The following is a 13,666-nucleotide window of genomic DNA, read 5'->3' as shown; positions in this document are numbered from 1 at the left end:
TCTTCAATTCCATCACCATCATCACCACTGTCATCAAAATAAAATCCTTGATACCATCATCATCACCATCATCATCTATTACTGTGATGTCATTCACTTATGAGTTGATTGTACCCTTTGGCCCATGGCTTGTTCCTGTTGATTAATTTGATTAGATTTTAAAGATCTAGAGCTGACGATCTCTTGTTGCACATTCCTCAATTTCCTCACCCACAGTTTTGCATCTCACCTACGTCATCTCCACCCTCATTCTAGAAAGGCACCTTGCTCCATGCTCTATGGCCCATTGCTTCTTCAATTGGTATCATCTTTCAGGTGATTTCCAGTGACAGAAAGGAGTGGTCTCCTTATTTGTTCTAATTAGTCACACCTGACGGTGGACGGCACTTGGACACGTCCTACATAGATGGAGGGTCACTTCTCCTTATTCTGGTTGGACGTGGTGTAGCATCACCCTGGTCCTGGGGTCATATGTGCACCCAGGATAATAATGTCCTGCTCATTCTCCTGTCCTCCCTGTCCCACACCCCACCTGTCCCTTCACTCCCCGGTGCCTAATCCAAAGCACCCGAGGAGTGATTTCTATGCTTGGTACCAACTTCTGTAAATGGTAAGTCAGTGGGGACCTGGTGAGAGCCACGTGAGAAAGTTCTCCACTTGATTGACAGCGACAGCTCTCTGGCACTGACCTTCTGCACCGGCCCTTGATGTGCACGTGTTAAAGAGATGATCCCCCATGACTTCAGACAGTCTCCCTTCCCATCAGGGGTCAGGAGACATTTTCTGTGAAGGGCAAACGGAGGACATACTCTAGGTTTTGCGGGTTACATGGTCCCCGTCGCAACTCGTGAGTCAATACGGGGTTGAAATAGCCCTGGGCAATACACACATTATAAGTCACTGTTTTCCCTTAAAGTATTTTGCAAAAATAGCAACAGGAGGGGGAGTCCACGGGTTATACCCCGCACCCTTCTTCTCCTGTCCAGGAGGGGATGAAATCCTCTTCCAGGTGGATGCTGGACCCCGTTGGGCTTCTCGGGTTTCATTCATCCCATCCGTCGATACTCTCTCCACCTCAGCAGGTACCTGGGGCACAGCACTGTGCAATTAGCTGACCACAAGCAGCGGCTGCCCTTCAGCTGCTCGGCTGAGCACACACTCCCCATGCGCAGCTCCTCCGTTCCTTAAGAGAGGCTCAGCCGGGAAAATCAATATGAGCTCAGCCCCACGGCCTCACCAGGGAGAAGGCTGTTTTCTCCATGTCAATTCTCTCTGCACACGAGCACTAGGTCCATGTCGGATCCTTCACCTTTCCCCTTAGTCTATTCCCACCCGGACTCCGGGGGGCAGGGGCCTAACAGACGTTTCCATCTCTCTCCAACTGGCTGCAACATCACATTGTTCCTAGTCCCTGCCGCTAACCACTCCCTGCCCATCTCCTCCAATAGGCTTGTAAGAAGATACACCTGCATCAGCAAAGGGGCTGCCATTGTGCTAACCCGGAGCTCACACAGAAGGACGTTTTTCCATGGTGGAGGAAGAGGAGGAGAACAGGGTTCCATAAATCCTTCAAGGGTCTGGCTCCAGTCACTTAAAACTTTCTTCCAACTCCTTCCTACAAGGTGCTACTACCTACCAATACCATGAAGCTGGAGATCAAGCTTTTAATGTTTTCTTTGCAAAAGCTCGTGGGTTGAAAGGTCAACCCCAAATGCAGTAATGAAGCAGGAAAGTGACTGGATCAGAGGTTTTGACCTCATAAGTGGATTGATCCATTGATATGGATTAATGCATTACTGTGGATTAATGCATTAATGTGGATTAATCCATTACTGTGGATTAATGCATTAATGTGGATTAATCCATTACTGTGGAGTAATCCATTACTGTGGATTAATGCATTACTGTGGATTAATCCATTAATGTGGGAAACCCATTAATGTGGATTAATCCATTAATGTGAATTAATCCACTGATATGGATTAATCCATTGACATGGATTAACCCATTGATGTGAATTAATCCATTGATATGGATTAATCCATTGTTATGGATTAATCCATTGTTATGGATTAATCCATTTGTTATTAATTCATTGATATTAACCCATTGATATTAATCCATTGATATGGATTAATGACTTCAAAGAGAGTGGTGGAAACCATAGGCAGAGGGGCGTGACCACAAGTAGGTCACATGTCTTGAAAGGGTATAGGTTGTCTATGACCTTTTGCTCTTCCTCTGACTCCTGGATGCCCTGAGATGAGCAGCTGTGCTGCGATACATCCCTCCGCCATGATGCTCTGCCTCAGGACAGGCCCACAGGGAGGAGGCCAAGCCAGGATGAACTGAAATGTATGACCCTGTGAGCCCAGATAAACCTTTCTTCCATGAGTGGTTTTTTCCTCAGGCATTTCAACATAGCAACAGTAAACTGACTTATACAGAAACGACAGCAGAAATCCTAAGAAAAACACATTGAACCCAGCGCAACGCTGATGGTGCACAGTGTTGGATTTAGATGGCTGCATAAGAAGGGAGACTGGTTTCTACGACCCAGTGAGCAGAGGCAGCCTCTTGGGGATCCTGCATCCTTCCTTGGGCCCCCCACCAGGAGGTCAGGCATTGCCCTGAGGCCCCACGATGCACCTCTGCCTACTTTTCACCCCGCTGACAACTTCAACCGCAATTTGCCCAGGTTCATTTTTCTCTTCCCCAAGACGGACTCTCTGAATTGACTCCTGCTTCAGTAAACCCAGCCCTTGAGCGAGAACTGGTGGACGAGACGGCAGGCACAGCGGGGGGGACTCGGTGTTAAACAGCCTCACGGATTCGAGGTCATGATCTCCATCTGCAGATGCGGCGCACGCTGGCTCTCCTGTCCCCGGTGACCTCGACCCGGGAGTGCAGCTCTCAACGCAGAGCAGCCCGGATAACGGTCTAATGAAGACGCCCTGATCCCCCGCACGCTCTCATTATGTCCTCAGTAGAAGCCACCGCGAGGTCCAGGTGCTTACTAAATAGTGACACCAGGTCCCAAGCTGCTTTCTCATTTCCTAACTTCTAACTGAAAGAGACACCTGGGTAACGTCCACCCTCCAGACTCATTTCCTGCACCGTTCCATTCATCCATCCGTTTCTTCCCCGAGTCCTGGGAATTGGACCCAGGGACCCAAAGTGAACCAATGGGCAGCCTTCCCTTTGTGAGCTCAAGGATGATGTCATAAAGGAACACAGGTGACCATCTGGATTGCCAGCTGGACTCAGTCTCTCTGAGAAAGCCCACAGAGAGCAAGAGAGATGGACCAACTCAGGTGACCAAGGGCGATGACGGGATTTGTGGGTTCCATGTTGAAGTCACAGAGGCTCCAAGACTCTGAGGAAGTTGGTGGAATGAACATTTTCTTTCCCCTTTGATGAATTTGACCCGCGTTCCCTCCACTGGCTACCAAAGCGTTCAAAGTAATGACACTTAATAGGTCTCAAAATGTCGATCCCCTCATGATGCTGATGGGAATGGTTTGAAGGTAGAGTCTCTGTGTTACGAGTCGAGACTCAACCTTCTCTGGGTCCTCTGCTTTGAGTCCTGCCCATGAAGCATCAGTGTAGACCAGAGTTGGGGTCCCCACTGAGATTTCAGTGATTGAGAAAGACATGGGGTGTCCCCCCAAAGCTCACATGTGTCATAGTACAAGAATGTCCAGAGGTGAAAGGATTGGGTCATTGGAGGTGTGACACCATTAGTGGATTAATCCACTTGAATGGACTCACTAGGTGGTGACTGCAGCAGGTGGGATGTGGCTGGAGGAGGGGGTCCCTGGGCTGTGCCTTGGGGTCTCTGTCCTGTCCCTGGTGACAGAGCTCTCTCTGCTCCCTGGTGCCCTGTCCTGAGCTGCTCTCCTCCTCCAGGCCCTGCCGCCATCTTGTTCTGCTCCCCTGGGGCCAGAGCCATGGAGTCGGCCCATTACAAACGGAAACTTGGACACCATGAGCCCAAATAAACATCTCACAAGTTGGAATCAAGTCCTCGGTCCTGGCCACATTTTGGTGGGAGGGTTATTCCACAAGAGCAACGTCACTCGGTTGGAAAATGGCCACTTTGGGGAGCCATCAACCAAACCCATCCCCCAGGAAGGACTGGAGTCCTAGAACACGTCACCACCACTGGGTGCACTCAAGCCGTTGGACTTTGCATCATAGACGCTCACATCTCCTCAATCCAGAGGAAGCTTTTTCCGCAGCTAAGGTTCGTTCTTATGCAAACTACAAGCTTTTGCTAATTTTTTGGGGGGTGGGGGGAGAATGGCTCCCTCTCTAAGTGGTCAACGTGTTCTCCACGGCATTTCTCACCTCTTGCCAGTTGCGTCAAACTCTTCGGCCACCTCCCATCCTCACACCTGAGGCTCCTGGCATGTGGGGACAACCAACCGGGTACTGTTTGGGGAGGGTCCTTACTGTGCGTTGGGGATTCTGAGGTTGGAATCTCAGTCACCAAGGGCTCCGTCTTCATGCGTGTGGATGGCAGGTAGAGACAGTCCACTTGCTCTTGCTCTCTCAATCACGTTGCAAGTTGCATGGCTTCCTAAAAAATGACAGAAGTATGTGGCTTCTGACTCAAAAAAAAAAAAAAAATTAGTTTGTTATAGGCATGTCGAGAAAAAAAATAGCAAAATCCAGCAAAAACTCTTGAGTTGACTGATGACTTAGATGAATGAGAGAAAGAAAAAACATGCACGCGTATTTGGGACATTAGGATGCTTTGTGCAATTCCACGCAGGGACCAGAGTCAGCCTATTGCAGAGTCGCAAAGCAGCATCTTGAAGGAAGACGCCCGTAGACTCCATCTCCACCGCGAGGCTGAGCGGGTGAAGATCCCCAGCACTGGAATTCCAGCACTCCAGGAATTCCCGGAGAGCTCAACCGCACCCACCGGCACTTCCAGCGAGCACTCTACCAGAACTTCCAGGTCATTTCCGGCTCTTGAGGCAGACTTCCGGGTCACATGGGCGGAGCCAAAAGAGTGCCCCCCAATGAGCAGCTCCGTGGTCTGAAAGGGCAGGGAAACAGCCCAATGAGCATCACCGCAGAGGAGCCAATCAGCTGGAAGCTTGCTGGGCACCTGGGTGGAGCCAAAAGAGTCCCCCAATGAGCAGCTCCGTGGTCTGAAAGGGCAGGGAAACAGCCCAATGAGCATCACCGCAGAGGAGCCAATCAGCTGGAAGTTTGCTGGGCACCTGGGCGGAGCCAAAAGAGTCCCCCAATGAGCAGCGCCGTGGTCTGAAAGGGCAGGGAAACAGCCCAATGAGCACCACCGCAGAGGAGCCAATCAGCTGGAAGTTTGCTGGGCACCTGGGCAGAGCCAAAAGAGTCCCCCAGTGAGCAGCTCTGTGGTCTGAAAGGGCAGGGAAACAGCCCAATGAGCATCACCGCAGAGGAGCCAATCAGCTGGAAGTTTGCTGGGCACCTGGGTGGAGCCAAAAGAGTCCCCCAATGAGCAGCTCCGTGGTCTGAAAGGGCAGGGAAGCAGCCCAATGAGCATCACCGCAGAGGAGCCAATCAGCTGGAAGCTTGCTGGGCACCTGGGTGGAGCCAAAAGAGTCCCCCAATGAGCAGCTCCGTGGTTTGAAAGGGCGGGGAAACAGCCCAATGAGCATCACCGCAGAGGAGCCAATCAGCTGGAAGTTTGCTGGGGTTGCTTTGGGCTGCAGCTCTCAATACCCAGCTGTTGGGGAAAATACCAGTGGGACCTATGGGTCGCCCTGCAAAACATGCCCATGGCCCTGCAAATGCCTGGTCTTCAAAGCCACTGGTCTCCAGGGCCAAGGAGCAGTTGTAAAATGGAGGTTATGATGAGGCTCCATCCAGAAGGGGGAGACTTCTCATCTCTGCTGAGAGCACCCAAGGGTTTGGAAGACCCCCTGAGGCTCCTCCTCTTGGAAGACGGGTGGCTTCTGAGATCGAAGTCCCCATTGAAGTCTCAGAGGATGATTTCTCCACTGGAGACGGAGACTGGGTGTTGGAACCCGGGGATCTTCTCGGTGGAGGCTGATTTCCTGTGAGTCTCCTGCACCAAGGTGCTGCCCATGGGGCTGGGAAGCGTCTGGGTCGAATGCAGCTGGACGGACGATTTAAATGGCAGGCAAGACAATGTCACCAAGGGGACCTCCTGTCCCTCGATGGAGCCTGCCTTACTGCAGGGTCTATGGAGAGGCACAGCTCGCCTCCCGATTTCTTTTGCATGAAATTCCACGTAGGAATCCCGCCATCTCAGAAGGCGGCAGATATGCACGAGCAGGTGCTGTCCTCGGTCAATGACACTCGGGTCACCCTCCTGTTGTATCCAAGTTGGATCCCTCCCCCGCCTCCCGGTTGGCACTTTTTGTATCCAGTGGAATCTAAGGAGGTGACAAGCAAGAATCGGGGTGTCGGGGAGGCTGGCGAGAATGGGCTCATCGCGACTGTAGGAGACGACTTCTTGCACGTACGTGTCAAGATGGGTCGGAAATCGTCCACTGTTTTTACTCATGATTTATCTGCCTCCGGTTTCTAATCCTCCACCTTCCTTCCAAGATGAGGTCCTGAGAGGAAGACTCAATCAACATAAAACGGAAGCCATGGGAGGGTGCTGAGGTTGTGTACTGATTTATTACATGGCAGCTGATCCCAGAGTCGCGATTCTAATAACCAGTTACAGTGACAGGGACAGACAGACCTGAGTCGTGGGACACAAGGTTCAGGGGACAGTTCTATCAACGGCCCCCGGTGCTGACCCCACAGCTTCCTTCCCCGAAGCCCTGGACCTGCAGCCCTCCCTGGCCTCCGCCACCTTCCTCACACTCCACCTGTGACCTGCAGGGGACATGCAGGCGGGAAATCGTGTCCCTGAGAGGAGCCAGGGGACCCTGAAGGGGGGACTTTTGGGACCCTGAAGCAGACCAGGTCCCGGGACCCAGGGGGACGAGGCTCCTTCCTCCAACCCTAAAATCTGCAGGAACAGGTTCCACTGAGAACCAGGCAGCAGGGGCCAGGGGGACCCAGAGTGGCCATGGCCGTGGGGACTGGAGAGTCGGAGGTCACCCTGCTGTCCGTCAAAATTCAGGAGGGGACCTGGGCGGGGCTTTGCCGCCGTGCGCACGACACTGGCTTATTCGAGACTCAACAGAAATGAAAATCAGTTTCTCAATAAAACTTCGCAATAGAGACACCTGGCCACTCGGTCCCTCTGGGCTCTGGGGCTGCCTTCCGAGAAACCCATCTTAACGCCGTCTTCGTGGTCTACTTCTCTAAGTCCAACCTAATGCTAAAAATCCACCCGACAACTCAAAAATGAGCCAATTTAGGAAAAAAAAAAATAAGTATGATAATAATACACAGCTTCTTTAGAAACATGAGAATCCACCCTAATTTGGTTTTTTGTTAAAACACAAACTTCCGAGATGAGATGCCTTTGGTCTCATTTCTTGCCATTCTGTTGCTATATTTAAAAAATCATAAACATTTTTTTTTCTGCGATGAATTAAGCAACCTAATTAGAAAACGAGGTGCAGGCAGCTTAGGTGGAATTGGGGGAATCCCTTTTTATCGGTAAATGCACTCCACAAACATCCGATTAGCAGGGGCTCGTGTGTCTAGGAACTGGTCGACGTGCTTTAGGGGGACGGACCCATTAAGCCACCAAATCCAACTCTGCTTACTCTCGAGGAAACTGAGGCTTTGGAGGAGAAGCTGGATATTTTAATTGCAACCCCCCATCCCAACACCCAACAGTAGGCTGCACCCAAAGGTCCCAAGAATCAGGTCTAGAGGAAGACTTGGGCTGCCCACAACGTTTTGCTAAGATCATTTGGGAAGTGGACATTCAGTTGACCTTCACGGGCTTCAAGCAAAGACCTACTTTTAGGTACCCGAGGTTAATAAGGTGTAAATGCTTATTCATGTTATCAACATTTTTTTTTTTTGTGGTATCAGGGATTGAACCCAGGGGTGCCTAACCACTGAGCCACACCCCCATCCCTTCTTTATCTTTTTATTAACAGGATTTGGGTAAGTTGCGGAGGCTGGCCTCCACCTTGCCATCCTCCTTCCTCAGCCTCCCGAGTTGCTGAGATTACCCGTAGGCACCACCGCGTCCTGATTTTTAAGCTCAGCTGGTGGACCCATGTCAGTTCCACCAGCAACCGCCTTCTGCTGCTGCTGCTGCTTAAAATCAGTGCTGACATCACAGTATTGCAAGGCCAGGGGCCATCGAAGGTGACCGTCACAGGTTTCAGGACATCTGCACACCCTCCCAGGACTAGTATCCGGCTGGTGTTGTTCAGAATTAGGGATTTCTGAATCTGATGTAAGCTCCGCAAGCTTCGCACAGAATAGGTGCTGGGAAACATCTTGGGTGTTGAAGATAAATCGACCCTGATCCTTGTTATCATGAGAACCGCCCCACCCACCCGTGTTCCCTCCATCTGTTCCACCTGAACACCCCGGATTTCCCACCCTTTCTCTGGCCCAGGGTGGGTCCCTGAGCCAACCGGCCAAGCAAAACTCTTCCATGTGGGTCAGGAGGCTGAGGCAGGAGGACAGCCATTTCGAGGCCAGCCTCCACAATTGAGCAAGGCACTAAGCAACTTAGCAAGTTCCTGACCCTAAATAAAACTAAAAAAAAAAAAAAAAAATGGCTGGGGATGTGGCTCAGGGGTTAAGAGCCCCTGGGTTCAACCCCCAGTTCAAAAAAACAAACTCACTCTTTCCTGGAATTTTTATAATGGAATTAAAAACTGTGTCCTCCACTTGGGCAGCTGAGAACCACAGAATCCAACACTCGGCTCCTGTAGGGCAGAGGCTCAACCCACCCTCAAAGGAGAGAAGCCGAGAACCAGGCAGGAAGACGTGGGTTGTTGTTTTTTTTTTTTTTAATTTCTTGGTTAAGTCACACCCATAACGTTCTGGAAGAATCTGGATTCTCTGAATTTGCAATGAATTGTGCTTTACTCAGCTTGTTCATTGCTGTAACAAAAAGACACAAGCAAAACAACTTTAGATGAAGAAAAATGTCTTTTGGTTCATGGTGTCCGAGGTCCAGTCCATGGTTGGCCGACTCCATGGCTCTGGCCCAAGGGGAGCAGAACAAGATGGCGGCAGGGCCTGGAGGAGGAGAGCAGCTCAGGACAGGGCACCAGGGAGCAGACAGAGCTCTGTCACCAGGGACAGGACAGAGACCCCCAAGGCACAGCCCAGGGACCCCCTCCTCCAGCCACCCCCCACCTGCTGCAGTCACCACCCAGTGAGTCCATCCAAGTGGATTAATCCACTATTAGTCTACACCCAGTGAGTCCATCCAAGTGGATTAATCCACTGATCAGGTTAAGTGTCTCATAACCTGATTATTTCACCTGTGGACATTCTTGCAGGGTCTCACCAAGAGCTTTTGGGTGACACCTCATATCCAGATCTCAACAAGTCACAGCAAACAAGTGGCCCTCTGATGAATGGTCACCACATCACCTACAGAGGATCTCGTGAGTCCTCGGGGTTCGGCTCAGCCAGGTGGACACCCCATCCACTTCTCTGGAAAACACTTTTCCCCTAAATGACCCCTGAGCCCCATCCCCAGCCCTATTTTGCATTTTATTTAGCTACAGGGTCTCCCTGAGTTGCTTACGGCCTCGCTGTGGCGGAGGCTGGCTTTGAACTCGCGATCCTCCTGCCTCAGCCTCCCAAACTGTGGGATTACGGGTGTGAACCACCGCGCCTGGTATATTCCCTTTTTCCTTTGAGCTCTGATTCTAAACAAAGCCAAGAGTCCCCGACAAAATGAGGAAGTCCCCATAGATGACATGTCTGCATTCATCGACCTCTTGATTGACAGTCATGGTGGGTTCCAATGTCACCCCTCGTTTATGAACTAACAAGGGACTTATTCTTCTCAGACTTCCGGAGCTTGGCTAATCAAACGTCCACACCGTCCTCTGCATTCCTGGCCCCAGGGGGTCACTCTTCTGCGCCCCACACCCTGAGTGGATCCTGGCTAAATCCCTTCTCTTGTTAACAGCGGTGTTCACACGCGCCCCTCTGTACCCCGTGGGGCCGACGCACTGTGACCTTCTCCGCACAACCACCAGAAGGTTAAATATGCGACTCAAAGCTAATTAGTCCATCTGCCCCTTGGCCCCCAAAGAGAAATGAATCATCTGCAAAAAACATGAATAACGTCTCGACATCCACAAGGTAGGAATTCGTTAAAACTGGTAATTTCAAGAATCGAGCCGCAGTTCCGTAGGTCCTGGTCTTTACCAGTGAACATGCCCTTCCGCAAGACCTGCTTTCGTTTAAAGGGATTTCAATGCGATTATTTGGTTTTCGAAGGAAAAACGGAGTGCGTAAAACACTCGCAAGATGTCCTGGGCTTAATCGTGAGTGCCATGAAAAAATAAAAATAAGAATAAGAATATGTAAGGTCGGGGTTTAGACGTGGGATATCCCTCCCAAAAGTTCAAGATTGTGGTTTAGACGTGAGATGTCCCCCAAAAGCTCATGTGTGACACAGTGCAAGAAAGTCCACAGGTGCCATGATTGGGTTAAGAGAGTCTCAATCCAGTAAGTGGATTAATCCACTGATGTGGATTAACTCAAGCGCACAAGTCGCGTAGGGCAGGAGGAGGTGGCCACGGATCTGAGCCTTTGGGGCTCATGTTTTCCCTGTGGTGAGAAGACAAAGGCCTCTCTGTCTCCTGGTGGCCACCTCCTGAGCATCTCTTCCCTCCCGCCATGACGCTCTGCCTCACCTTGGACCCAGAGCCATGGAGTCCGCCATCTTTGAAACGAGACCTGTGAAACTCTGAGCCTCGAAAAAGAACTTTTCTCCTCTAAAAAATGGAGCTTTTCAGGTCTTTTGCTCACAGGAGCAAAAAAGTTTATTGGGGATTGATTGATCGATTGATTGATTGATTGGTGGACTGTGTGTTTTGGGGGGTGCGTGTTTTGGGGTGTGTGTGTGCGTGTGTGTAAATATCCTGGCTCTGGACTCTCACCAAAGTCCACGATTCACATAGTTTGGGGAAACCCATCCGTCTTCTTGGGCCCCTATTAGATGTCCAATTCCCGGGTCGGGACCATCCGCGCCCATGGCCCCGCGCAGTGGAGAGCGCCCAGCGAGCAGAACCGGGTTCCGCGTTAACTAGAAATGGCTTCTCCACCAGGTCGCGTTCTCCTGCCTTTTGAAAACAACTCCCCCCGGCTCCAGGGCCACGCTGAATCCGAGAGCAACGGCCGGAGGGTTCTGGGTCTCGGTCAGCTGGAGGTGGACACAGGGTGGGTTCTCTGACCAGAGAGGCTCCTGGCTTTTCGTGCTGGGTGACCTGCTGGGTCCAAGGTGGTCTGGGCAGAGACACTGGGGCTTCCAGGGTCAGCTCCCTGAGCCCCGCGTCACATTCAGACCTGGTCACTGAGCGTCTGTCGCCGTGACAACAAGGCAGAGAAGCCACCGAGCACTCACAGCGCGAGGGACGGTCCTCTCGATTGTCCCTGTGGGTCACGCTAGGTGACACCCGGGACCCACAACCTGGGTTTCCTGTAGCCTGGGGACACTCGCTTCCTAGCATCGCGACGGGGGAAGAACCGCAGCCCTCGAGCAACGGACGTCGGGGACCAGGGAGGGACAGTGTCCAGGGACGTGGACGCTAGACCTCCCGCCCAGTGTTTCCCAGAGACAGTGGCGAAAACGGACCCTCCATGGGAGAACCCAAGGACGAGATGGAGACCAACGCGTCACGAAGATCTCCAACGATTTCACCTTCTCCTGCCCGAGAAATGGCGCACGGAAAAAAATGAATAAATGACCGGGAAATGTTTCCCAGTTATTTGAAAGCCACTCAGATATGGAGGTGCCCACATCTTGGTCGCGTGAGACGCGTTGAGCCTGATTTTATTTTATTTTATTTTCTATTTTGACAGATTGTCACGACGGCTCTGTGGATGGGAAGTGCTTCTTGACAGCTGCCCACTACTACCTAACGTACCGGGAATCTTCTGAATACCTACATCTGCCTTCCGACTGTGGTGAACAGGAGAAAAATAAAAAAAATAACCCCAATTCACATGGATGAGATGAATCTTGAACAGTGAACAACAACCGCTTTATGCCCTACCCATTTCTTGGATATTAAAAACCACCTTTTTTACCCATTCCCGAGACTCAAAAAACAATCATAATACGTTACGTCCTCAGAGCAGAAACGGCCATCCATTCTCTTGTTCCGTTTTCTCAAACACAAGGATGATAATGTCCTTAACGCTACTAGAGATTCATCCCTTCCCCGATGAGTCAGGGATAGCCCAGAACATTCTAGGCTCATGCTAATTAGCACCTGTAACGAAAGCCTGTACACCATGCTAAGAAACCAATACATGAAAATAATCACAGTCTTTAATGACAGTTTGGCTGGTCCATTAGCGACTCGGTGAATGTGCATGAGACCTGGGATACGTTGCTATAATAACTACGCCCTGCATCGGAAACGTAGTGAGGCAGAAAGGTTGGAGGAAAATTCGCATGGACAGGCCATAAGAGAAGCACTTACCGTCTTCTGTGGGCACGTAGATGTTCAAGTAGAGGCAGTCTTCGTTTTGGTCTTGGACGTACGTCATCAAAGTATCCAGATTGGCTGTAAACCATATCGGGAGCATGTCGTGCAGGAGCGACCTCTCGTCCAGGTGTTGAGGGCACACGGCGGCAAACTGGGTGGCATTCCGGACACCGGTCCAGGAGGAAGGGGGTTCTGGGGGCTGGAACCGCCTCTCCCCGGTGGGAGGCGAGGCATAGGGGACCCCCAAGTATTGCTCCACGGGACCCAAAATCTCATTGGGCAACGGTGTTCTTAGCCCCCGGATTTTGCCGTAGTTGGTGTTGACGACGGGGTACTGGGCTTGGCTGTCGATGAGCGTGAACTTGATGGCCAGGGCGGTGATCCACAGCAGGACGTTGGAGTTGAGCATGACGCAGACCGGGGTGAAGAACAACGGGAGCCATAACAATCCCTTGGGCCTCGACATGGCTCACGGGCACATCCGCAGGGTGTCCAGGGGACAGGTGTCCAGGGAGAGAGAGTGTGCCGACGGGATGCCAGTTGGGGAGAGAGGGATTGGCGGGGAGTCAAGGACCCGGGAGAGGCCACCCGGGGGAGGCCACCTCACTCACAGCTCTTGGAGAAGCCCAAGGTCAGGAAAAAACATGGCGGACGTGTTGGGTGCCCATCGCCACGGGGCAAGGATCCTTTAACCCTGCAGCCCGATTTCCACAAGGGGGACGCTGTCCAGGGAAATGGTGACCATCCAACAAGAATTCCTTACGAAGACTCCAAAGCAACCTAAAAAAGAGAGAAAGTAGAGGAGGTTAAAGAAAGGAGGCTGTGAGCCTCGACCCTTGGCTGGCTCTGCCAGGTCATCGTCGAAGGAACAAAGAAACCCCTCGACGTCAAGAAAGGAGCCGTACCCCAAGGTCCAGTGGGTGGACTGGTGCCCAACGTTCCTCCAGTGTTTCAGGGAATCATCTCTTCGCGGGTCTCTCCAAGTGTCTCCACTGTGGGGAGAAAAGGGAGCGCACACCCAGGGCCATCGGGCGCCATGACGTGTGGCGGTTGATGAGATGCCACTAAAAGGCACAACCCCTCATGGG

The 13,666-nt window shown here is 51.6% G+C and overlaps 1 protein-coding gene across 1 annotated transcript in view; it reads right to left on the bottom strand.

Annotated features, from left to right (window-relative positions):
- Nlgn4x (neuroligin 4 X-linked) overlaps window positions 1-13,226 on the bottom strand; it is a 125,617-nt gene extending 112,391 nt beyond the window's left edge. Inside the window, exon 1 of the mRNA XM_077107820.1 lies at window positions 12,573-13,226. Coding sequence (XP_076963935.1) covers window positions 12,573-13,044 — 472 coding nt within the window. The 5' untranslated portion in view covers window positions 13,045-13,226. The remainder of the gene's footprint in view (window positions 1-12,572) is intronic.
- Window positions 13,227-13,666: the final 440 nt, after the last annotated feature.

Source organism: Callospermophilus lateralis, chromosome Y (assembly GCF_048772815.1).
Source record: "Callospermophilus lateralis isolate mCalLat2 chromosome Y, mCalLat2.hap1, whole genome shotgun sequence".
NCBI classification, from domain to species: domain Eukaryota; kingdom Metazoa; phylum Chordata; class Mammalia; order Rodentia; family Sciuridae; genus Callospermophilus; species Callospermophilus lateralis.
Note: the sequence above shows the minus strand (reverse complement) of the source record. Positions and strands in the feature narration are given on the sequence as shown.